Raw genomic sequence first — 24,766 nt, 5'->3', positions numbered from 1 at the left:
GTGGGGGAGTTGATAGTAGAGACGATGGGACGAAGGGGTGTATCTTCTTTGTGTATCTTTGGACGGCCATATAATCTTGGTGGTCTGGCAGCAGAGGGTTTCAACGAGAACTGTTTGGTCTCATCAATTAATGCTGTTGAATCATAGATGATTTTGTTCGTTTTGGTTACCAGGCTGTTGGTGGGATCTCTTTTTATTTTTGTATAGCTGCCATCGTTGAGTAGTTCTTGAATTTTGTTGTTATATTCTGTTTTGTCCATGATGACAGTGGCATTGCCCTTGTCGGCTGAGAGGACGACAATATCATCCCTCTTTTTTAATTGAGATAATTCAAAACGTTCGTCTTTGCTGATGTTGCTGGGTGGCAACTTAGCGTTTTTGAGGGGTGCAGCGATTTCAGATGTTGCTACGTCTGCAGCGATGGGACTCAAGCCCTTGAGTGCAACGTCGACATGGGCAATGATATAATTAACCGGTAAGTGTCTCGGTGTGACAGCAAAGTTTAGACCTTTAGCTAAAATGGATTTCAGACCATCAGAAATGGAACTGTTACTGCGATTAATTACGACTTTGTTGACGTCTATCTTTTCGAGGTAGTCATATTGTCTACATGTTCCCAATCCGATGTAGACATTGTTGCTGTCAATGTTAAGTGTGATTTGTAGAGTGTCTTGTCTAACTGATCGAGTTCGGTGCGTGTAAGTCTGATTTTTTCCGAGATAAGAGCGAAGCTAGTTCTAGCTAGAATTCGTTTTGCATTGAGAGAAGTTGCAACAGCAGAGGTTAGTGTAAATGCGGTTGGTATTACCTTAGAGTCGCGGCATCTCTTCAGAAAGGTGAGAGACTCGATTAGTTGAGCCTTCTTATCCCGGAGTCTGTTGAATGATCTTAAGGATGTGTGAAATCCCTCCCCGTAGAGGCGGTTAAATTTCGATTTAAAGCTTTCGTGACTGCAAGGATTCTCTTGTGGAGCCACTCAAAACCATCACCTTACCCTACATTGCAGGGGTCACTAAAAAAATCTCCAAAATCCTGAATAAACACAAGATCCAGGTCCGATTCAACACAATACATAAAATCCATGATCTAGTTCCATCTGTAAAAGATGCTGTTCCAGACATACAGTTACCCTGGCGTTTACAAACTAAAGTGCCTCTGTGGTAGTAGCTACATTGGAGAAACCAAACGACATATCTCGGACCGCATCCGTGAACATAAAGCAGACTTGAAACACGGTAGGACGAACTCCTCTGCCGTGGCAGATCACTGTTATAATTCAGTGGGCTCACATGACATTGACTTCTCCAAGATGGAGGTTCTTTGCAAACCAACCGGCTACCATGAGAGATTCGTTCATGAGGCCATTCACATATACAAGCACAGAGACAATTTCAACCGAGAAGATGGATTCTGGCTTAGTAACCATTGGAAAGATATTTTAAACCATTTCCGTTCTTAATTAATTGTATTTTACGATGACCTTCAGACCGCAGCTCTTTCGCCAGCATTGACTCTTAATACCTCTCACACCACGGTTAATGGTATGGTTTACACCATGGAGTATAATAGCGCCTCGCAGCTGTCTCTTTCCCCCTCCTCTGTTCCGACCTTGGATGAACTCGTCCGTCTGAACGGGGCCCGTAGCTATCCGTGTTGCTAAAGTTGAGGGTAAGAATCCACCCATTTTTTGCGCCATATAGCATTGTGATAATATAACGACTTATTGTTGGTACCTTAGCTGATTGGAGAATAAAGAGTTTATTGATAACATTAAGGTAATTTATATTTTAGTTTTTTATTGGTTCACTATATAGTATTCATTATACATTGTATTGTATACCCAGTTACTGTGAATAGCTCAGATGTGTAGGCCTTGACTTCAACATAGCCATTTCTGTGACCAGTCACTAGCTAATCACTCAGTTATTTCAATGCTAAATTTGCCTAGTTATTTCAATGCTAAATTCTCCTGTTTGATTTATACTAGGTGCCTCGGTGAATGTGTATGCTCTGACTTTAACATAGCTATTTCTGTGACCAGTTACAAGCTAATCACTCAGCTATTTCAATGCTAAATTCTATGCTAATTCCTTTGTCAAGGGGTGCCTCTGCGGATGTGTATGCTTTAACTTAGCTATTTCAATGCTAAATTCTATGCTAATTCCTTTGTCAAGGGGTGCCTCTGCGGATGTGTATGCTTTAACTTTAACATAGCCATTTCTGTGACCAGTCACAAGCTAATCACTCGGCCATTTCAATGCTAAATTATATACTAATTCCTTTGTCAAGGCGCTTTGTTTCTTCTGACACAGCTTAAAGGTCGTGATCTGAGCGTGCCTTTTTCACTCCAGCGCTGTCCTACCAGACAGTCTCGTCCCTTCACCTGATGAAGGCCGCTTGTGTTGTGGCCGAAACGTCGTGAGAATATTATTGTGTTATTTTATTTTATCAATTTATTATTTTATTCTCATTCTATGTGACTTTACCGAAAGAACCAAAGAAGATGAATCCTTGCAGTCACGAAAGCTTTAAATCGAAATTTTACGTTATGTTGTTGACGTTATGTTATTGACGTTATGTTGTGTTATTGACGTTATGTTGTTGACGTTATGTTGTTGTGTTATTGACGTTATGTTGTTGACGTTATGTTCGCACGGTACGCGTGTACAGCGCTGTCTGCGCATGCACGGTTGGGCTTACGTGCATTGTACAGTGACACTACAGTGCGGTATGAATGAAGTCAACAGTGCACTACTTTGTGGCGAATCAACAGCGGTGGTCATATGCGAGTCGCCGCTCGCCGCCCTCGAAATGAGGAATTTCTACCACTGGCTCTGTATATAATTTCCTCTTGCTATCACTTTCGACGGTGTACTTGCATTCAATTAACCTGCAAATTGCGTGTGTGTCAGCACTGTACGGAACTCGAGCCTTCACTCGCCCGCATTCACAGACCCGCTCTGGTACCAGCGTGGTGAAGTATGGTCAAAACAAGCGCCGCAATGCGCCGCGCCCTGGTACTGCAGTGGACGGACGTCACTTCTCTCGCACAGCGCTCCGGGTGTCGGGGAACGCCGTGGGTCTCACCGCGTGCTGAGCGTGCCGCGTGCTGAGCGTGCCACGTGCGGCGTGTGCCGCGTGCTGAGCGTGTGCCGCGTGCTGAGCGTGTGGCACGTGCTGAGCGTGTGGCATGTGCTGAGCGTGCCGCGTGCTGAGCGTGGCACGTGCCGCGTGTTGAGCGTAGCACGTGCTGAGCGTGCCACGTGCGGTCGATGTCGACTCAAAAGGGTCGTGGTGGTGGTGGTTGTGTGCCCTGTGTAGAGTGACGATTCTGACATTTGGGACGACACAGCGCTCATCAAGGCGTATGACAAAGCCGTCACGTGCTTCAAGGTGAGTGTCTCAGACTCTGGCTGCGAGCTCAACCGGTCCTGGGCCTCCCCTAGGTCGACTCAGCCACAAATGAGGACCAGGCGCGGTGTGTAAACATCGCCACTGGGGAGACAAAGGCGGCCGGGCGTGGTGCTGACCACCCACCCCCTCGTGTGCTCTTCCGGCCTTTATAGGTGCTTGCTAACAGCACTTGCCCCAACAGTCTGTTAAGGCTATACGGGGGGGGGTCTTTGTATCGCTTGTCTGTGTGTACTTGTGCACTTCGTATCTCTGTGTGCGTGTACATGGTTATATTTACACCTTGAGACACAACACACCTGTTGCAAGGGATACCCGGGAAAGCCCGACAATATAACACACTTCGTGTGTCACGTGCACCACCAGTGGTTACAAAACTAATTTCTTCACGGCTACATTTTTGTTCTCCTTCCCCCATACCTCCGATTAGTATGATTGGCTACGTACGATGCGAAAGAAATTCAACATGCGTACATCTTCGAGTACTGTGTTATCATTCGATGGTAAGCGCCTTGCTCAAGTTGATTTGACTGTTTTTGTCTAAACGAACTTCCTCACCAGGCGGCGGAGAACGTGCACAGTGATGCGTGTGCAGGTTGGAAACATGTCGGGTACAAATATGAATGGGGAAAATGGGCACACAGTGGTTTGACAGCATTGTTGCTAACTCAATAAGGCTGCATTATGCCTAGACTAGTTATAATAAATGGCACTCGACATTGTGCCATAGCAAAGTGACGTAGGATTTCTAAGAGCGTGCTTTTTTGAGTCGATGAGCCAATTTAATTGTCATGTGAATGCGTACATTCATACGCAGCGGGAATTGCTTCTAAATCCTCAAAATTATCCCAGAAAGTCACTCAAATTTGGTCGCTTGGTAAACCCCCAAAAATGCCTCTAAATCGAGCAACAAAATTGCTGAGTTGCCAACACTCTACGAGCCGTTCCAAAGTAGTACGTGTATGTACAGAAGCAGATCGAGACACCCGGTCCTACACGTCTTAGAGCAGGGGTGGGTTACCTACGGCCCGTGACTACGTCAGTGTATATGGCCGTGGCCACACGAAACCCAACCAACCTCAACTAACCGCCCGTGTTCTTTCAGACAGCGCTCAAAAATAGCACCGCCACTTGCGAGAGCCCCAAGACCTACGGGGAGACAAAGTCCGTGAACAAGCGGGCGAAGACACGGAAGACGGCACAAGAGGAGCAGCGTGTCGCCCTCCGACAAGGTAAATATCCTGAAGCAGAAGATTACTGGTGCTCTGGATGTGGCTGTCACGTTTATTTGCAAATGTGATTTATAACTTTGACCATTACCTGCGTGATGTTAATAGTTGTCCGCTTTGTCGTGTCTGCTGTCCAACCTATATTGGCCTTTCACCAATATTCTTCACAGGCCACCGCTTCTGGTGTTTGGCATTGTAGTGCTGCAGGGAAATCTCAGGGAGAAGGTCCATGAGGTTTGCTTCTCCTGACAAGCAAATTATTTCATGAAACCTCCTTTGCCAGTATTAAATTATGATAATAGGGTTTTCCCCTTTCAGTTTTATTGCCAGAAAGGGGAAAGCCATATTATCATAATCAAATTCTTCTTTTGCGTGGAAACCACCCATGATTTCGTGAGAGAGTTGCTTCTGCCGAAATCCACTCTCAGTCTGTTTAGGCTCCACCGTGTGAGCCATTTGGAGTTGTAGCCAGATTCGAACTCAGTGTTAATGTGACATTTTATTGAGAGACTGCTACCGTGTGGTGTTATCTCGGTGTAGCCTGGGACTGTTTTGTTGTTTTTTGCTGCCTTGCCCAAGCTTGATAAATCGGACTCCCGTAATTAATAAATTTCTTTGTTTATATTTAGTGACTTGCTAACCATTTTCTTTATTTTTCACTCCTATCATTTCATTTGTATTGTTTGCTGTTGTACTTTGCTGAGCTCCCCATTCTGGACCATCTGGGAAAATGAGCTTCATAGCTCATCGAATTCCTCCAGTCTAAATAAAGATTCTCATGTATGTATGTTGAATTACTTTCGCACAATATTCTTGGTTCTTTCGGTAAAGTCACGTAGAAGGGAAATAATAAAATAATGCAAATAAAACACTAAAATTCTCACGACGTTTTGCACCGTACATAGCCAACCGCGCTAGTCAGAAGTGCAGGGGAAGTACAAGAAACTGAAGACAAAAATCAGTTCTAAAGAAATTAGTTTTCAGTCTAGATGTAAAAGTGCATAGCTCCAGTGGCTTCTTAATATCGGAAAGGAAGAGCGTTCTAGATGGCCGCAGAAGCGAATCTGAAAGTGCACAGTGAAAAATCGAGCCAAAAGTTTGATGGTTAGCCAAACGGTCCCTTTGTGTGTTCCCCGCTGCGACAACACTGAGAACAAGGAACACAAATTCTACGTAAGCATACACAGTCCTGCGGATGGCAATTTTCCTCAGCTAAATGCCGATGTCGAGGTCTTCCAGCCACGGGAGCTCTTCAGGAGAGAGTTAATGCAGTTTTGCTTTTCTTCCGTTGGTGGAGCGCAGACTAAAGCGGTTTACTTTGTGGAGACTCGAGGCAGCCAGGCGTGGTGCTGGCCGCATCGCCGCCTTGTTGCGCCATGCCGTCCTCCGTAGGTGTGCCAACAGCGCTTGCTCCAGTGGCACGCGTCGGCTAGACGGGGTCAATCGTTGCCCGTCTCTGTGCCAACCTCTCGCGTGCCAGTGGAGGCCGGGCGACCTGTGCCAGGCTGCTTGGTCCGAGGACGGCGTGGTCTACGACGCCACGATCAAGTCGGTGGACGCCAGCGCCGGCACCTGCGTCGTGGTCTTCACGGGCCACGGCAACGAGGATGAGCTGAAGCTCGCCGATCTTCTGCCGCCAGCGGCGGAGTCTGCCGCCGGCGCCGGCGGAGAGAGCGACGCGGCCGCGAGCTATGACGCCGACTCAGCGTCCCGGGCCAGCAAGGTGAGTCGGGGCGGCGGGGCTGTGATGGATTCGGATGAATGGATTCGTTGAGAGTTGAGCTGCCTTTCCTGCTCAAAACATGCAATGGGGCAAATGTTCATTTGCTGTGAGCCAGTGGTGCAAAAACCCGACCCCCCCCCCTCCCCCAAGGCTTAAACTTGTAACTTTTCAAAACCAGTCCTGGGACCACATTGACCATCATGCACAAACCAAAATGGCGATGTATGGTCAAACAACTCCCCCCCATGACCCAATACGGCATGGTGAGACCTTCATCTGTCAAGATGGTTTCATGAAGGGCTGTAAATTATGGCATAATTCTTTCATTGTGGTGGAAAGGAAGCTTTTGATACATTTGTGAAGAAAAGCAGCCTAACCCCTAAACGTTGGCAGCTACGTGGCTCTCGCCAGGACGTGGACCCAGCCCGATGTTTTATTCGGCCATGTTACCGAGGGTGGAGGTGAGGAGGTGCCCTTCTGTTGCAGCGTAACAATACGAGTAGGTTGATTAGCAAGACGAAGATTTTTTTCTGCGTGGGGAATTAAAGATGTGGAGTGTCGTTGAACCAAATGCATTGCATTTGAAGAGAAGTAAAAACATGAAGAAAACCCGTTTCATGAAGGCTATTTCGATTGATTTTTAAGTCAGATTACAAACTCGTCTGCCACGTGGTTTGTAATTCAAGAAGATCTTTGTCTTTTACGTGTGCCATTGGAAGTACAGTGATGGTGCGGTTCAATGCACTACGCCCCGAACCCGGCAACTTGAGTTCGACCAATGACAGTGGCTAATATTTAATCTTTTGCTGTGCCTCCCGTAGGTTGCCTCAGCCTTAAATAGTCACCTGGTGCTGTGTGTAAATATCCACATTTGAGGAAACAAGGGCAGCCAAGCATTGTGCTGGCCAACCATCTCCATCGCGTGCCGTGCCGGCATTAATAGATGCTCTCAAACAGCATTTGCCCCAACAGTCTGTTAAAGGCTATGCGGGGGATCTCTGTCATTGTGGAAGTACATGCTGTGCCAACAATGCAGTGCGTAGTTTGAAGGCCCATATGTAATGTTATGTAAATACAGATATTACCTCTTTAGAACGAACCACTAGCGAACCTGGAATGAAAACTTAAACTGGACCTTGAGGAAACACGTGACAGCGTCAATGTGTCGCTGTGTATTTGTAATGGTTTATTTGAACAGGCATCCTAAACAAATGCTAAATTAAAACATGACATACAGGCAGGTACATGTGTACATTATTCATAGAATACAAAAGAAAAACCCATCAATGATTGGATGCTTGGCAGCGAGCACGATCGTTATATATGTAGGGTGGCTAAGGTAACCCGGACGCTGTGTGGAAGTATGCGAATCGACACGAGAATTAACGCCACTGCAGCTATGCTCGTAATAAACGGGCTGTCGTTATGAGCATGGTCCGTTATACGAGGTCAAGCCGTAGTCATTTAAGGAATGCAGAATCGCGCGAAAGCGTCTCTCCGATGTGCGTTCCCGTGTGTGTGCCGACGCCGCAGGAGAGTGCCCCCTCCGCCGACGACTACGAGATGCCAGGCAGACCCAAGGGTGGGCACGGAGCATGGAAGAAGGGTTACAAGCAGAAGCAGAGCGTCCCACCGTGGGCCTACCCGTCGCCACCCTTGTCCCATCCTCCCCCCTTCCCTGGCTTTCCACCTTACGTGAGCACATTCGCCTGGTGGGACACTTGAGCGTTGCCGTGTGTGTCATACGAATGAGCGAGTGTTGTTAGGCGAGGAATTAAAAGCGATTGTTACATGCCGACTAGAGCGGTTAATCGATCGGCAGGTCGCACATCGTGGGGGAAAGCGTGTGAAAGAGTAGGCCAAATACCCCCTAAAGCGGCTCTCAGTGTTACCACGTGATACATTACTCACAATACCCCCACAGTGTTACCACGTGATACATTACTCACAATACCACCACAGTGTTACCACGTGACTAGACTCAAGGTAACGAAAACAAATCGGATTCATTTATTTTAACGAAACTTTATTTTGAGTTGTATTCCCCATACAGTATATTTTTTACAGTGTTACAGGCAAATGTACAATTATTGTTTTTTATGCCTAACAATGCTTCCCTTTTTTGTTTAACCATAACACATTTTATAACACTTACAGGTATGTGCATTTAAATACACTTAATTATCGCGTCTCGACTTACGAACCATTCGACTTATAAAGGCTGTTCAGGAACAGAACCCATTAGTAAGTCAGCCACTTGTGTGTGTGTGTGTGTCCATGTGTGTGTCCATGTGTGGGGAGCAATAGTGTAGCGGTTAGCGCGCTGCGCTATGAACCTGGCGACCCGGGTTCGATTCCCTCTCACGGCCAACACCAGTGGCGATTATCTGAACCGGTCCCGGGCCTCCCCTAGGTCGACTCAGCCTCAAATGAGTACCTGGTGCGGTGTAAACATCGCCACTGGGGAGACAAAGGCAGTCGGGCGTGGTGCTGGCCACCCACCCACTCGTGTACCATTTCGGCCTTCATAGGTGCTCGCTAACAGCACCTGCCCCTACAGTCTGTTAAGGCAAAACGGGGGATCTTTGTCTTTGTGTGAGGAGCGGTCGTGTAGGTTATACGTTCTTGCTAACAGCCCTTGTCCAAACAGTCTGTGAAGGCTATGCGGGGGTTCTTTGTCTTTTGCCTTTGTGTGTGATGTTTTAATTCGGGCTTTTTAACTTTTAAAATGAAATAGTTGAATGAAAGAGGTTTCTGAGCCATAAAAATGAAAGTTTATTCGTCTTGGCAATGGCATTAGTGGCGGCGGTGTTGGCATCGTGGTGATGGCGTTGTTGGTGTTGGCGTTCGCGGCGTTGGGAGTGTCCGTGACATTGGTGGAGGTGCTGACGTTGACGGCTGCGGCACGAATCAGCTTCTCATTCTCGTGACGCAGCCGTTGATTCTCCTTCTCTACGAGCCGGCTCTCCTCATGCAGCATCTGTGGATGCAGCACCATCGCCCTCTCACGTGTATTTATCCTGTGACGAATGTGACGTCATCGCCGGATGTGATGCGGTTAGAATCTGACACCGGCCGGGCACGTCAGCTGACCCCCCCCCCCCCCCAAAAAAAATGCGGTCTGTGACGTCACAGACCGAGGTGCGCCTTATTTATTTATTTTAACTCAAGCGGTTTTTCGTGCCGTGCCCCTAGCGGTAGCGGGGAGGATAACGGTGGGGGGTGGGGGGACGGTAGGGGGGGTCGGGAGCGCTGCCGCGATGTACGCGTTGCTGTCGGCCATCTTACACAGGGAAAAGTTTCTCGCTTTTGCCAATCCCTGTGTCCCCTCACGGCGTGGGGGGAGGGAAAGGTGAAGGGGGGGGGGGGCGTGTTGAAGACGTCATCGCCGGCTTTCCCGTTCACAACAACGGGCGACGCTTTCCTCACGTAAGATGGCCGCTGGTGACAATCGTTTGCGAGTTTGAAGTTGCAGGGCAGTTTTTTCTCTTGTCGCATTCCAGCGCCTTTCTCTTCTCTCTGAGGCAGCAAGACACACGGGCGTCCACTGCCAATAACCACCAATGACAACCAACTCACGTGTCTCCTTGTTGTTGTTGCAGTATTAATTACCTGAGGGACCGACAGCCTTGGCTTCTTCACCACCATCAACCGAGAGTGGTCTATGGGAGTCGAGTTTCTTCTGGTAGAGGGCACAGCTCCAGATTAGTTCGAGTGTAAAATAAAAGTTGCCTACAACGAGCTGGCTAAGTGCGTGAGGGAGGATGCACGACTGGAGAAAACAACTGGGAATATGCACAACTTGTGCGGGTTTCACGACGTATTGATATTTACGCCACCCAAAACAAAACCTTTATTTTTTTATTTAAAGCTTTCGTGACTGCAGTGATTCATATTCTTGGTTCTTTCGGTAAAGTCACGTTGAAGGGAAACAAAATATGTATAAAACAATCAAAATTCTCACGACGTTTCGACCATAACAGAAACGGTCATCATCAGGTGTGAAAATGTTCTTGCCGTTGGTTTTCATAGCTGATGATGACTGCTTGTGTTGCAGTCGAAACGTCGTGAGAATTTTTATTGTTTTATATATATATTATTACTTTATTGTTTCCCATCAACGTGACTTTACCGACAGAGCTAAGAATATGAATTACTGCAGTCACCAAAGCTTTAAATCAAAATTCTTCTTTTAATTAACAATTAATTTCTCCTACACAACCAAGCCAGCATCAGGACTCAAGGTAACGAAAACAAAACGAATTTATTTTCATGTTACTTTATTTTAAGTTGTATTTGCCATACAGTACATTTTTTAGAGTGTTACATGCAAATATACAATAATTCTTATTTATAATCTTAACAGTGCTTCCCTTTTTTTGTTTAACCATAACACATTTTATGACACCGACGGATATGTGCATTTAAATACAGTACATTATTGCTTCCCGACTGACAAACCATTCGACTTACGAAGGGTCCTCAGGAACAGAACCCATTAGTAAGTCAGGCACGTGCGTGTGTGTGCGTCCATGTGTGTGAGGAGTGGTCGTGTACGTCATACGTCCTTGCTAACAGGCATTATCCAAACAGTCTGTTAAGGCTATACGGGGGTCCTTTGTCTTTTGCCTTTATGTGGGTGATGTTTTTATTCGGGCTCTTAAACGTGTCAAATTGAAGCGTTTACGAAAGAAGTTTCTGAGACATCGAAATTTAAGCTTCTTGGTCTTGTTGGTGACGTTGGCGGTGGGGGTGTCAGTGGCGGCGATGGAGGCGGTAGCGTCATCAGCGTCGGCGTTCGAGGCGGTGGGAGCGTCTGCGGCATTGGTGGACGATGTGGTGTTGGCTGTGGCAGCAAAGGAGGTCTCCTCGTTAGTCGTGATAGCGGCGGTGGTGGCGTCATCGGCGTCGGCGTTCGCGGCGGTGGGAGCGTCGGCGGCATTGGCGGAGACGTTGGCCGTGGTGGCGTGGGGGGCTGCGGCACGAATCAGCTTCTCGTTCTCGTGACGCAGCCGTTGATTCTCCTTCTTTACGAGCCAGTTCTGTTCACACAGCATCTGTTGATTCAGCACCATTGCGTTATCCCGAAGCAGTATCTCTAGACGCAACGCCTCATTGTCTTTACGCGTCTCCGCCTCCCTGAACTTAAGGAATGCGTTGTCGTCTTCCACCGTGCGTCTTCTTTGACGCAGCTTCACGTTTTCCTCGCACAGCATGGTGCTGTAACGCTGGGTGTTGGATAGGTTACAGCTCCAACGTCGCCACAGGAATATCTGGATCACAGCCATCATCACTATCGCAATGGCCATGAGCTGCTGTGACACAACGCATGGCAAGGGGTCTATGTTGGGCTTTGTGACCAATGGAGTCGGGTAGTTGACACTGCCTACTCCTTTGTAGTCAACCAGTCTGGAAAGTGAATCAAGAGCAACGCGACAAACGGTATGACTACATGCAGGAGCAGCATCTTGCCACGACGTGTTGCCAACGCGAAGCCAGTTCAGGTGTGAGACTCGCGTGTGAGCGTCACGTGTGCATTAAGCCTGTGACGATAGCGACGTCATCGCCGGATGTGACGCGCTGACCCCGCCCCCAAACCGGATAAATGACGTCACAGGCCGAGCCGCGCCCTTATTATTTATTTATTTGCCTCGCAAGCGTCTCGCGCAGCGCCCCTAGCGGTAGCGGGAAGGTTAACGGTGGGGGGGGGGGGGGGGCAAACGGGGGGAGGTGGAGGGGCGTGTTGAAGACGTCATCGCCGGATTTCCCGTTCACCACAACGGGCGACGCTTCCCTCACGTAAGATGGCCGCTGGTGACAATCGTTTGCGAGTTTGAAGTTGCAGGGCAGTTTTTTTTCTCGTCGCATTCCAGCGCCTTTCTCTTCTCTCTGAGGCAGCAAGACACGCTGCCTTCCACTGCCAATAACCACCAATGACAACCAACTCACGTGTCTCCTTGTTGTTGCAGTATTAATTACGTAAGGGACCGACAGCCTTGGCTTCTTCACCACCATCAACCGAGAGTGGTCTCTGGGAGTCGAGTTTCTTCTGGTAGAGGGCACAGCTCCAGATTAATTCGAGTGTAAAATAAAAGTTGCCTACAACGAGCTGGCTAAGTGCGTGAGGGAGAATGCACGACTGGAGAAAACAACTGGGAATATGCATAACTTGTGCGGGTTTCACGACGCATTGATATTTACGCCACCCAAAACAAAACCTTTATCATGGATAATATTGGTCGCGAAAGCCTACGTCTTAAACTCATTGAACATAGTTTATTGAATAAAAGTGACCATTGAAACGAGATTTAGAAAGCTCGTTCATCCATTAAATCGCTGCGTCTCTGCGTTTGTGTATCCGTGCCTCATGGCCTCATGGTGCACATGGCCTGGCACAAGCGTCGTGGTGACGTCACCGCCACTTAGTGGCGAATGGCGGTTGTTGTGTTTGTGCAGCTGCTAGAGGCGGCTCGTGACATGTCCACGAGGTGGGGCTGCCGTGAGTGACGCCTGTAACGGTGGCGTTCTCATGAAGAAAAGCTCGTCATGTTATCGGTACCCCCGTGAAAGTACTTCTTGAACTGTCCTATCTCGCAACGGTGGGCATTCATAAACAATACGACACAAAACAACAAAACACTCAAATGCTGTCCCCATTACCCTCTCAAGTCCACACTACAACAACAACCCTTTGACACTGCCAAAAGCCGTGACCTGCTGCTCTATTAAATATTTTCGCAGTGCCACCGAGCGTTGTGACATCGTCTCACTGCAGCCACGTGCGTCTTATTCACCGCCCTGAATGGGTGTCAAAAGCAGTGGCTGAAATTAGAAGCGAATGGCAACGACTGAAGTGGGAAACCTCTCACTCGGACGCCTTCACAGCCGCCCCGAGACCTCCCCGAGGCACAAATCACACTGTGGCTATGCAGCGGTTTCAAATGCGAACTTAAAATGTTACCTTCCTTAAGCAATTCACGTTGAAACAATCATATTTTTAAACACGAGACGATTTATATTCTTAGCTCTTTCGGTAACGTCACGTTGAAGGGAAACAATAAAATATATAAAACAATATTTATTTTAGGAATAGGTTTTACCCTTTTAACTGGCACAAAAACTGACACCTTTATTCAAGGCATCATGTTTGCAAAAAACACAACACAAGCAGTCAGAATGCAAACAAAAAAGACAACTCTGATAATAATATGCACTGTCCTTGAATTTGATTGGTCCACACCCGAGACAGCTTTTCTTAGAGCCTAGTCTCCATTGGTGTTGGACCAGAAGACGCCAAAAGGCGTACAACTCAAAATATATATTTATTTTATTGTTTCCCTTCAACGTTACTTTACCGAAAGAGCTAAGAATATGAATTACTGCAGTCACGAAAGCTATAAATCAAAATAAATAGATTCATATAAAAGTATTTTTTTTATTTGAGAAATAATTTAATCTTCTCCAGCTAGTTGGTTGGGGCAGCGCCCCAACGTGCCTAGGGGGGACGAACCGCGCCTGGCAGCTCCGTGTCCGTGTCTGTGTGTCTCTGTCGATATGTCTCACTTCCTGTATCTGTACCTCCTGACCAAAGCAAGTGCACGGGTGGCTGAACCTACAGGGTTGCCACGAAGAGTTGTGGCATTGCCATCACTCTGCCCACCAAAAGAAAGCACCTGCCTGGCCAATTTATAGTGGCTGCTGTTGTTGTATGCGGGCAGTCCCCTCATTCCAGGGCCTTGGAATGAGGTGCAGCAGACAAACATGAATGGTGTTTGGAAAAAGCTTTGCTCTCAATATGTGAATTATTTCAGGGGGGTTGAGGAAACAATGTCCACAGTCATTGACAAAAATCGTTGGATTGGGAAAGCAAATTGAGCAGGAGATTGAGGCCGATAAAGTTCATTCACAAGATAGGACCAATGAGGATCTCATGTAACTGGAGGCAGAAGAGTTTACAGATTAAGCTGACGTCACTGAGAAAAAGATTTCCGGTATTTTGAAGCTGGCTTGACTATTTTTGAGGTTCAAAATCCTAACTCATGTAGATTCTACATTTTATCTACATAATGACACCTTTCCGATATTAACTATGTTAACCTATTTGTATTTTTTATTTTTAAATTATATCTTAAAGCTATTTTATATTCGATATTTATTCAATTTTATATACTTCAGCCCCTTGGTGTTAGTTAGACTTTTAACCCTTATTATTACAGTAAGACTTGTTTAAAACTTATTTAAGATTTTAGATTCCTATATGTTGAATGTATGCACCATCCTGCCAAAGTAAATTCCGTGTCGGTGTGAACTTTCATGGCGAATAAAACCCTTTCTGATTCTGATTCATATTCTTAGCTCTTTCGGTAAAGTCACGTTGAAGGGAAACAATAAAACAATAAAAAATATATAAAACAATAAAAATTCTCACGACGTTTCGACCATAACGCAAACGGTCATCATCAGGTGTGAAAACCAACGGCAAGAAACATTTGAAAGAAGTGGCGGTTTGCATTTATTTATTTTCAAACGGTGTTTGTATTTATTTAAAAAAACGTTAGCGCCACGGATAGCGATTTGACAGTTTGTTTAGAAGGACGAGTCCATCTATGTTCTGAAAAGAGGAGGGGGGAGACGAAAAATTAATGCATGCTGTCTGAAAGCCACCGTAAGCGTGAACTATTGATTAAATAAATGAATAAATGCACCGTTTAAAAATAAATAAATGCAACACGCCAAATGTTTCTTGCCGTTGGTTTTTCACACCTGATGATGACCGTTTGCGTTATGGTCGAAACGTCGTGAGAATTTTTATTGTTTTATATATATTATTGTTTTCCTTCAACGTGACTTTACCGAAAGAGCTAATAATATGAATTACTGCAGTCACGAAAGCTTTAACTTATATAGATTCACCAATGTCTCTAGAGTTGGCAGTGATGGGTTGAGTTTCCACTGTATTTAAAGATATATGAACAAAATAATATGGCCTCTGTCCAAGTTTCCCTTGATAGGTTTTTCATGAATGTTGAAAGAGAGCCAGAGCCAACCCGACCAATCTCTCCAGAAAGATTTCAAGAAAAGTTTCCTGAAAGGTGCCCTTCACCACACTCGCTTGCGTCACTATCTTTTAATTAACCATTAAATTCGCCTACACAACCAAGCCAGCATCAGGACTCAAGGTAACGAAAACAAAACGGATTTATTTCTTTATATGTTACTTTATTTTAAGTTGCATTTACTATGCAGGAATTATTTTTAGAGTGTTACATGCAAATGTACAATAATTATTTAGAAGCTTAACAATTCGTCCCTTTTTCAACGGTTTTAATTAACTTGATTCCTCTGTTTGTCGTGGTCAAATCTTGTAATCAAAATTTGGTCCACTTCCCGTTGTCCAATCAATTCCACATTTTGCACACGTACTCAGATCCGGTGACAATGCATGCCAGTATAAAAATTGGCATCAATTAATTCGCTACTTTAAGGCAATTTACATTTTGTATGGACGCCTTATTATATATATAATTGTGTAGGCAAAAAACGCCGCGGTCCCTAAACTGTGGAATCGGCTCACACATAGTTCATAGTTCCATTTATTTGGTATAGCCCTGTGAGCCATTCGGCTCTTGAATCAGGTGCAACCGCAACAAACAAAAAACAAAAACATGAACAAGAAAACATTTTAAGGTGACTATGTGACTGTGGAAACAGAAAATCCAGGAAAAAAACATCAGAATATTCCTGAAATAGCACCGTACACCAACGCTGTGTGCAAAAATACCAGTGGGATGCAAGTCAAATAACAACCACAAGACAACTATGATTTAGGCCATCAGTCTTAACTCCGTACTACAATAAACGAAAACATGGCCAAAACCAATAAAACGTTTTCGAAATCACCAAAATAAAAGCCATAAATGCAACGTAACAGTGATCACAAAAAGCAGGTGCCGCGTGTCTCAGGCGACATTGATGCACTTCTCGACCGTGAGTTAAACGAAATTGTTAATAAAACCGATGTTTTAAAAAACACTATTTTTCAACGAATTTATTTGTTTAACCATAACACATTTTATAACACTGACGGGTATGTGCATTTAAATACAGTTCATTATTGCATCCCGACTTACGAACCACTCGACTTACAAAGGGTCCTCAGGATCGGAAACCTTTAGGAAGCCAGGCACTTGCGTGAGTATGCATCCATTTGTGTGTGCATGTGTGTGTGTGATGAGCGGTCGTATAGGTCATACGTCCTTACTAACAGCCCTTCTCCAAACAGTATGTTACCGCTATACAGGGGTTCTTTGTCTTTGGCCTTTATGTGTGACGTTTTATTTGGGCTTCTTTAACTTATAAAATTAAATCGTTTTATGAAAGGGGTTTCTGAGTCATCGAAATGTAAGTTTTTTCGTCTCGGTGGTGGCAATAGTGGCGGCGGTGTTGGCGTCGTGTAAATGGTGGCGGTGGTGGTGGCGGTCACGTCGTTATCGTCGGTGACATTGGTGGAGGTGCTGACGTTGACGGCTGCGGCGCGAATCAGCTTCTCGTTCTCGTGACGCAGCCGTTGATTCTCCTTCTCTACGAGCCGGCTCTCCTCATGCAGCATCTGTGGATGCAGCACCATCGCCCTCTCCTGAAGCAGCATCTCTCGACGCAACGCCTCATTGTCCTTACGCGTCGCCGCCTCCCTCACCCTCAGGGTGGCGTTGTCGTCTTCCACCGTGCTTGTTCTTTGACGCAGCTTCACGTTGTCCTCGCACAGCATGGCGCTGTAACGCTCGGCGTCGGATAGGTTACAGCTCCAACGACGCCACAGGAATATCTGGATCACAGCCATCATCACTATCGCAATGCCCATCAGCCGTGACACAACGCATGGCAGCGGGTCTATGTAGGGCTTTGTGCACAATGGAGTTGGGGTCGGGTACTTGGCACTGTCTCCTTTATAATCGACCAATCCGGTAATGTGAATCAAGGTCAACATGACAAACGCCTTGACCCCATGCAGCAGCAACATCTTGACCACGCGTGTTGCCAGCGAGGAGCCAGTTGGAGTGTGAGCGTCACGTGCGAGCGTCACGTGTATTTAGCCTGTGATGATTGCAACGTCATCGCCGGATGTGACGCGCGGATGTGACGCGCGGATGTGACGCGCTTAGAAATTCGATACCTGCCAGTGACGTCAGCTGACACCGCCCCCAACAATTATGTTTGTTACGTCACAGACCGAGGTTGCGCCCTAATTAATCATAAAACATTTTTATCACGCGGCGTCTCGCGCAGCGCCTATAGCGGTAGCGGGGAGCATAATGGCGGGGGAGTGGGAGACGGGGAGAAGGGGGCGGGGTCCATAGCGCTGCCGCGGTGTACGCGTTCCTGTCGGCCATCTTACACAGGGAAGAGTTTCCCTCTTTGGCCCAATCCCCGTGTTCCGTTTCGGCGTGGTGAGGGGGGAGGTGAAGTGGTGACGTGTTGATGACGTCAATCGCCGGCTTTCCCATTCACAGCGGCGGGCGACGCTTCCCTTGCGTAAGATGGCCGCCGGCGGCGAGTCGCAGGTTTGCGGTGGCGGCGTTCAGGGCGCACATGGGGCGCGCGCTCCCTTCACTAGGAGGCAGCGAGAGAGGCGGCCTTCGATAAGCTCGGATAAACAACACCCAGCTAAAGCAGCGTGTCTCCTTGCTGCTGCTGTTGTGTTCGTTACGTAAGGGAACCGGCCGGCTTGGCTTCACCACCACCGCCGCCGCCAACAACAACCACCACCACCACCTTCAGTCGCGCGCTTCTCCTGCGAGGTTTCAAAGCTCCTGGGGGGCCTCTTTGCGGGCTCGCTCGCTCGCGCCATCGTCCATGGCCGTGTCGCGGGGAGATGTCGTCTACCAGAAGGGGCAGGTGATGGACTAGTCGCGCCCGCTCCTCCTCCTCTCCCATACCCCCTCCTCTTTGTGCTCCACGCGTCCACTGCTATACGAGGGCCTCTGCACACCCCGTGGGGTTTATTAACTTGACCATACTTCACCTCGCCTGCTCAGTGTGGGTTGGTGAGAGTGGGTGGCGTCAGTAGAGTCGTGGCTGTCGGATACACTTCTTCTGTATGCTGTGCACCGCGAAGCAGAATGAAGACGTTGTTATTGACGTTATGTTGTTGACGTTATGTTATTGACGTTATGTTATTGACGTTATGTTGTTGACGTTATGTTATTGACGTTATGTTGTTGACGTTATGTTATTGACGTTATGTTGTTGACGTTATGTTGTTGTGTTATTGACGTTATGTTGTGTTATTGACGTTATGCTATTGACGTTATGTTGTTGACGTTATGTTATTGACGTTATGTTGTTGACGTTATGCTATTGACGTTATGTTATTGACGTTATGTTGTTGACGTTATGTTATTGACGTTATGTTGTGTTATTGACGTTATGTTATTGACGTTATGTTATTGACGTTATGTTGTTGTGTTATTGACGTTATGTTGTTGTGTTATTGACGTTATGTTGTTGACGATATGTTCGCACGGTACGCGTGTACAGCGCTGTCTGCGCGTGCACGGTTGGGCTTACGTGCATTGTACAGTGACACTACAGTGCGGTGTGAATGAAGTCAACAGTGCACTACTTTGTGTCGAATCAACAGCGGTGGTCATATGCGAGTCACCGCTCGCCGCCCTCGAAATGAAGAATTTCTACCACTGGCTCGGTATATTATTTCCTCTTGCTATCAGTTTCGACGGTGTACTTGCATTCAATTAACCTGCAAATTGCGTGTGTCAGCACTGTACGGAACTCGAGCCTTCACTCGCCCGCATTCACAGACCCGCTCTGGTACCAGCGTGGTGAAGTATGGTCAAAACAAGCGCCGCACTGCGCCGCGCCCTGGTACTGCAGTGGACGGACGTCACTTCTCTCGCACAGCGCTCCGGGTGTCGGGGAACGCCGTGGGTCTCGCCGCGTGCTGAGCGTGCCGCGTGCTGAGCGTGCCACGTGCTGAGCGTGCCACGTGCTGAGCGTGTGGCACGTGCTGAGCGTGTGCCGCGTGCCGAGCGTGTGCCGCATGCTGAGCGTGCCACGTGCTGAGCGTGCCGCGTGCTGAGCGTGCCGCGTGCTGAGCGTGGCACGCGCCGCACGCCGCACGTGGCACGTTCAGCACGTGCCGCGTGCTGAGCGTGGCACGTGCTGAGCGTGTGGCACGTGCTGAGCGTGGCACGTGCTGAGCGTGTGGCACGTGCTGAGCGTGGCACGTGCTGAGCGTGTGGCACGTGTTGAGCGTAGCACGTGCTGAGCGTGCCGCGTGCGGTCGATGTCGACTCAAAAGGGTCGTGGTGGTGATGGTGGTGGTGGTGGTTGTGTGTCCTGTGTAGAGTGACGATTCTGACATTTAGCACAACGCAGCACTCATCAAGGCGTATGACAAAGCCGTCACGTCCTTCAAGGTGAGTGTCTCCGACTTTGGATGTGAGCTCAACCGGTCCTGGGCCTCCCCTAGGTTGACTCAGCCACAAATGAGGACCAGGCGCGGTGTGTAAACATCGCCACTGTGGAGACAAAGGCGGCCGGGCGTGGTGCTGGCCACCCACCCGCTCGTGTGCTATGCCGGCCTTCATAGGTGCTCACTAACAGCACTTGCCCCAACAGTCTGTTAAGGCTATAAGGGGGGGGTCTTTGTCTTTGTATCGCTTGTCTGTGTGTACTTGTGCACTTCGTATCTCTGTGTGCGTGTACATGGTTATATTTACACCTTGAGACACAACACACCTGTTGCAAGGGATACCCGGGAAAGCCCGACAATATAACACACTTCGTGTGTCACGTTCACCACCAGTGGTTACAAAACTAATTTCTTTACGGCTACATTTTTGTTCTCCTTCCCCCACACCTCCGATTAGCATGATTGGCTACGTACGATGCGAAAGAAATTCAACATGCGCACACCTTCGAGTACTGTGTTATCATTCGATGGTAAGCGCCTTGCTCAAGTTGATTTGACTGTTTTTGTCTAAACGAACTTCCTCACCAGGCGGCGGAGAACGTGCACAGTGATACGTGCGCAGGTTGGAAACATGTCAGCCACAAATATGAATGGGGAAAATGGACACACAGTGGTTTGACAGCATTGTTGCTAACTCAATAAGGCTGCATTATGCCTAGACTAGTTATAATAAATGGCACTCGACACTGTGCCATAGCAAAGTGACGTAGGATTACTAAGAGCGTGCTTTTTTGAGTCGATGAGCCATTTTAAATGTCATGTAATGGCGTACATTCATACGCAGCGGGAATTGCTTCTAAATCCTCAAAATTATCCCAGAAAGTCACTCAAATTTGGTCGCTTGGTAAACCCCCCAAAATGCCTCTAAATCGAGCAACAAAATTGCTGAGTTGGCAACACTGTACGAGCCGTTCCAAAGTAGTACGTGTATGTACAGAAGCAGGTCTAGACACCCGGTCCTACACGTCTTAGAGCAGGGGTGGGTTACCTACGGCCCGTGACTTCGTCAGTGTATATGGCCGTGGCCACACGAAACCCAACCAACCTCAACTAACCGACCGTGTTCTTTCAGACAGCGCTCAAAAATGGCACCGCACTTGCGAGAGCCCCAAGACCTACGGGGAGACAAAGTCCGTGAACAAGCGGGCGAAGACACGGAGACGGCACAAGAGGAGCAGCATGTCGCCCTCCGACAAGGTAAATATCCTGAAGCAGAAGATTACTGGTGCTCTGGATGTGGCTGTCACGTTTATTTGCAAATGTAATTTATAACTTTGACCATTACCTGCGTGATGTTAATAGTTATCCGCTTTGTCGTGTCTGCTGTCCAACCTATATTGGCCTTTCCCCAATATTCTTCACAGGCCACCGCTTCTGGTGTTTGGCATTGTTGTGCTGCAGGGAAATCTCAGGGAGAAGGTCCATGAGGTTTGCTTCTCCCGACAAGCAAATTATTTCATGAGACCTCCTTTGCCAGTATTAAATTATGATAATAGGGTTTTCCCCTTTCTGTTTTATTGCCAGAAAGGGGAAAGCCATATTATCATAAGCAAATTCTTCTTTTGCGTAGAAACCCCCCATGATTTCGTGAGAGAGTTGCTTCTGTCGAAATCCACTCTCAGTCTGTTTAGGCTCCACCGTGTGAGCCATTTGGAGCTGTAGCCAGATGCGAGCTCAGTGTTAATGTGCCATTTTATTGAGATACTACTACTGTGTGGTGTTATCTCGGTGTGGCCTGGGACTGTTTTGTTGTTTTTTGCTGCCTTGCCCAAGCTTGATAAATCGGATTCCTGTAATTAATAAATTCCTTTGTTTATATTTAGTGACTTGCTAACCATTTTCTTTATTTTTCACTCCTATCATTTCATTTGTATTGTTTGCTGTTGTACCTTTCTGACCTCCCCATTCTGGACCATCTGTGAAAATGAGCTTCATAGCTCATCGAATTCTTCCAGTCTAAATAAAGATTCTCATGTATGTATGTTGAACTACTTTCGCACCATATTCTTGGTTCTTTCGGTAAAGTCACGTAGAAGGGAAATAATAAAGTAAAAAAAATAAAACACTAAAATTCTCACGACGTTTCGCACCGTACATAGCCAACCGCGCTAGTCAGAGGTGCAGGGGAAGTACAAGAATCTGAACACAAAAAGCACTTCTAAAGAAATTAGTTTTCAGTCTAGATGTAAAAGTGCGTAGCTCCAGTGGCTTCCTAATATCGGAAAGGAAGAGCGTTCCAGATGGCCGCAGAAGCGCATCTGAAAGTGCGAGCCAAAAGTTTGATGGTTAGCCAAACGGTCCCTTTCTGTGTTCCCCGCTGCGACAACACTGAGAACAAGGAACACAAATTGTACGTAAGCATACACCGTCCTGCGGATGGCAATTTTCCTCAGCTAAATGCCGATGTCGAGGTCTTCCAGCCACGGGAGCTCTTCAGGAGAGAGTTAATGTAGTTTTGCTTTTCTTCCGTTGGTGGAGCGCAGACTACAGCGGTTTACTTTGTGGAGACTCGAGGCAGCCAGGCGTGGTGCTGGCCGCATTGCCGCCTTCTTGCGCCATGCCGTCCTTCGTAGGTGTGCCAACAGCGCTTGCTCCATTGGCACGCGTCGGCTAGACGGGGTGAATCGTTGCCCGTCTCTGTGCCAACCTCTCGCGTGCCATTGGAGGCGGGCGACCTGTGCCAGGCTGCCTGGTCCGAGGACGGCGTGGTCTACGACGCCACGATCAAGTCGGTGGACGCCAGCGCCGGCACGTGCGTCATGGTCTTCACGGGCTACGGCAACGAGGATGAGCTGAAGCTCGCCGATCTTCTGCCGCCAGCGGCGGAGTCTGCCGCCCGCGCCGGCGGGGAGAGCGACGCGGCCGCGAGCTGCGACGCCGACGCGGCGTCCCGGGCCGGCAAGGTGAGCCGGGGCGGCGGGGCTGTGATGGATTCGGATTAATCGATTCGTTGAGAGTTGAGCTGCCTTTCCTGCTCAAAACATGCAATGGGGCAAATGTTCATTTACTCTGAGCCAGTGGTGCAAAAACCCGACCCCCCCCTCCCCAAGGCTTAAACTTGTAACTTTTCAAGACCAGTCCTGGGACCACATTGACCATCTTGCACAAACCAAAATGGCGATGTATGGTCAAACAACTCCCCCCCTCCATGACCCAATACGGCATGGTGAGACCTTCATCTTTCAAGAGGGTTTCATGAAGTGCTGTAAATTATAGCATAAATCATTCATTGCGGTGGAAAGGAAGTTTTTGATACATTTGTGAAGAAAAGCAGCCTAACCCCTAAACGTTGGCAGCTACGTGGCTCTCGCCAGGACGTGGACCCAGCCCGATGTTTTTTTCAGCCGTGTTACCGAGGGTGGAGGTGAGGAGGTGCCCTTCTGTTGCAGCGTAACAATACGAGTAGGTTGATCGGCAAGACGAAGATTTTTTTCTGCGTGGGGAATTAAAGCTGTGGAACGGCGTTGAACCAAATGCATTGCATTTGAAGAGAAGTAAAAACGTAAAGAAAACCCGTTTCATGAAGGCTATTTCGATCGATTTTTAAGTCAGATTTCAGACTCGTCTGCCACATGGTTTAGAATTCAAGAAGATCTTTGTCTTTTACGTGTGCCAATGGAAGCACAGTGGTGGTGTGGTTGAGTGCACTATGCCCCGAACCCGGCGACTTGAGTTCGACCAATAACAGTGGCTCATATCTAATCTTTTCCTGTGCCTCCCCTAGGTTGTCTCAGCCTTAAATAGTCACCTGGTGCTGTGTGTAAATATCCACATTTGAGGAAACAAGGGCAGCCAAGCATTGTGCTGGCCAACCATCTCCATCGCGTGCCGTGCCGGCATTAATAGATGCTCTCAAACAGCATTTGCCCCAACAGTCTGTTAAAGGCTATGCGGGGGATCTCTGTCATTGTGGAAGTACATGCTGTGCCAACAATGCAGTGCGTCGTTTCAAGGCCCATATGTAATGTTATGTAAATACAGATATTTCCTCTTTAGAACGAACCACTAGCGAACCTGGAATGAAAAACTTAAACTGGACCTTGAGGAAACACGTGACAGCGTCAATGTGTCGCTGTGTATATCTAATGGTTTATTTGAACAGGCATCCTAAACAAATGCTGAATTAAAACATGACACACAGGCAGGTACATGTGTACATTATTCATAGAATACAAAAGAAAAACCCATCAATGATTGGATGTTTGGCAGCGAGCACGATCGTTATATATGTAGGGTGGCTAAGGTAACCCGGACGCTGTGTGGAAGTATGCGAATCGACATGAGAATTAACGCCACTGCAGCTATGCTCGTAATAAACGGGCTGTCGTCATGAGCATGGTCCGTTATACGAGGTTAAGCCGTAGTCATTTAAGGAATGCAGAATCGCGCGAAAGCGTCTCTCCGATGTGCGTTCCCGTGTGTGCGCCGACGCCGCAGGAGAGTGCCCCCTCCGCCGACGACTACGAGATGCCAGGCAGACCCAAGGGTGGGCACGGAGCACGGAAGAAGGGTCACAAGCAGAAGCAGAGCGTCCCACCGTGGGCCTACCCGTCGCCACCCTTGTCCCATCCTCCCCCCTTCCCTGGCTTTCCACCTTACGTGAGCACATTCGCCTGCTGGGACACTTGAGCGTTGCCGTGTGTGTCATACGAATGAGCGAGTGTTGTTAGGCGAGGAATTAAAAGCGATTGTTACATGCCGACTAGAGCGGTTAATCGATCGGCAGGTCGCACATCGTGGGGGAAAGCGTGTGAAAGAGTAGGCCAAATACCCCCTAAAGCGGCTCTCAGTGTTACCACGTGATACATTACTCACAATACCCCCACAGTGTTACCACGTGATACATTACTCACAATACCACCACAGTGTTACCACGTGACTAGACTCAAGGTAACGAAAACAAATCGGATT

General features: G+C 47.7%; 2 protein-coding genes across 3 annotated transcripts; both read left to right on the top strand.

Annotated features, from left to right (window-relative positions):
- Positions 1 to 5,025: 5,025 nt before the first annotated feature.
- LOC142931290 (uncharacterized) lies at positions 5,026 to 9,141 on the top strand. The gene is made up of 3 exons (XM_076075029.1): positions 5,026 to 5,033; positions 5,913 to 6,363; positions 7,897 to 9,141. The coding sequence occupies exons 1-3, from the start codon at positions 5,026 to 5,028 to the stop codon at positions 8,086 to 8,088; spliced, it is 651 nt and encodes a 216-aa protein (XP_075931144.1). The 3' UTR covers positions 8,089 to 9,141.
- An 11,681-nt stretch (positions 9,142 to 20,822) lies between these two features.
- On the top strand, positions 20,823 to 23,644 carry LOC142931338 (survival motor neuron protein-like). Of its 2 annotated transcripts, none has more exons than XM_076075231.1 (2): positions 20,823 to 21,052; positions 22,429 to 23,644. In XM_076075231.1, exons 1-2 carry the CDS (start codon positions 21,035 to 21,037, stop codon positions 22,795 to 22,797), a joined length of 387 nt encoding a protein of 128 aa, XP_075931346.1. In that variant the 5' UTR covers positions 20,823 to 21,034; the 3' UTR covers positions 22,798 to 23,644. The 2 variants fall into 2 exon arrangements, with proteins under 2 accessions (XP_075931346.1, XP_075931347.1); XM_076075232.1 differs by having other exon boundaries at positions 20,824 to 21,052; positions 22,522 to 23,644.
- The last annotated feature ends 1,122 nt before the right edge of the window (positions 23,645 to 24,766 follow it).

This window comes from Petromyzon marinus, chromosome 52 (genome assembly GCF_048934315.1).
Source record: "Petromyzon marinus isolate PM22_M1 ecotype Great Lakes invasive population chromosome 52, UKy_Petmar_22M1.pri1.0, whole genome shotgun sequence".
NCBI lineage: Eukaryota > Metazoa > Chordata > Hyperoartia > Petromyzontiformes > Petromyzontidae > Petromyzon > Petromyzon marinus.
This window is presented reverse-complemented; position numbering and strand designations above follow the sequence as displayed.

Bases quoted from the DNA above. Each gene is read 5' to 3' on its own strand.
- LOC142931290 (XM_076075029.1), top strand. The intron at 6,364-7,896 runs GTGAGTCGGGGC...CCGACGCCGCAG, and splicing joins CAGCGTCCCGGGCCAGCAAG to GAGAGTGCCCCCTCCGCCGA.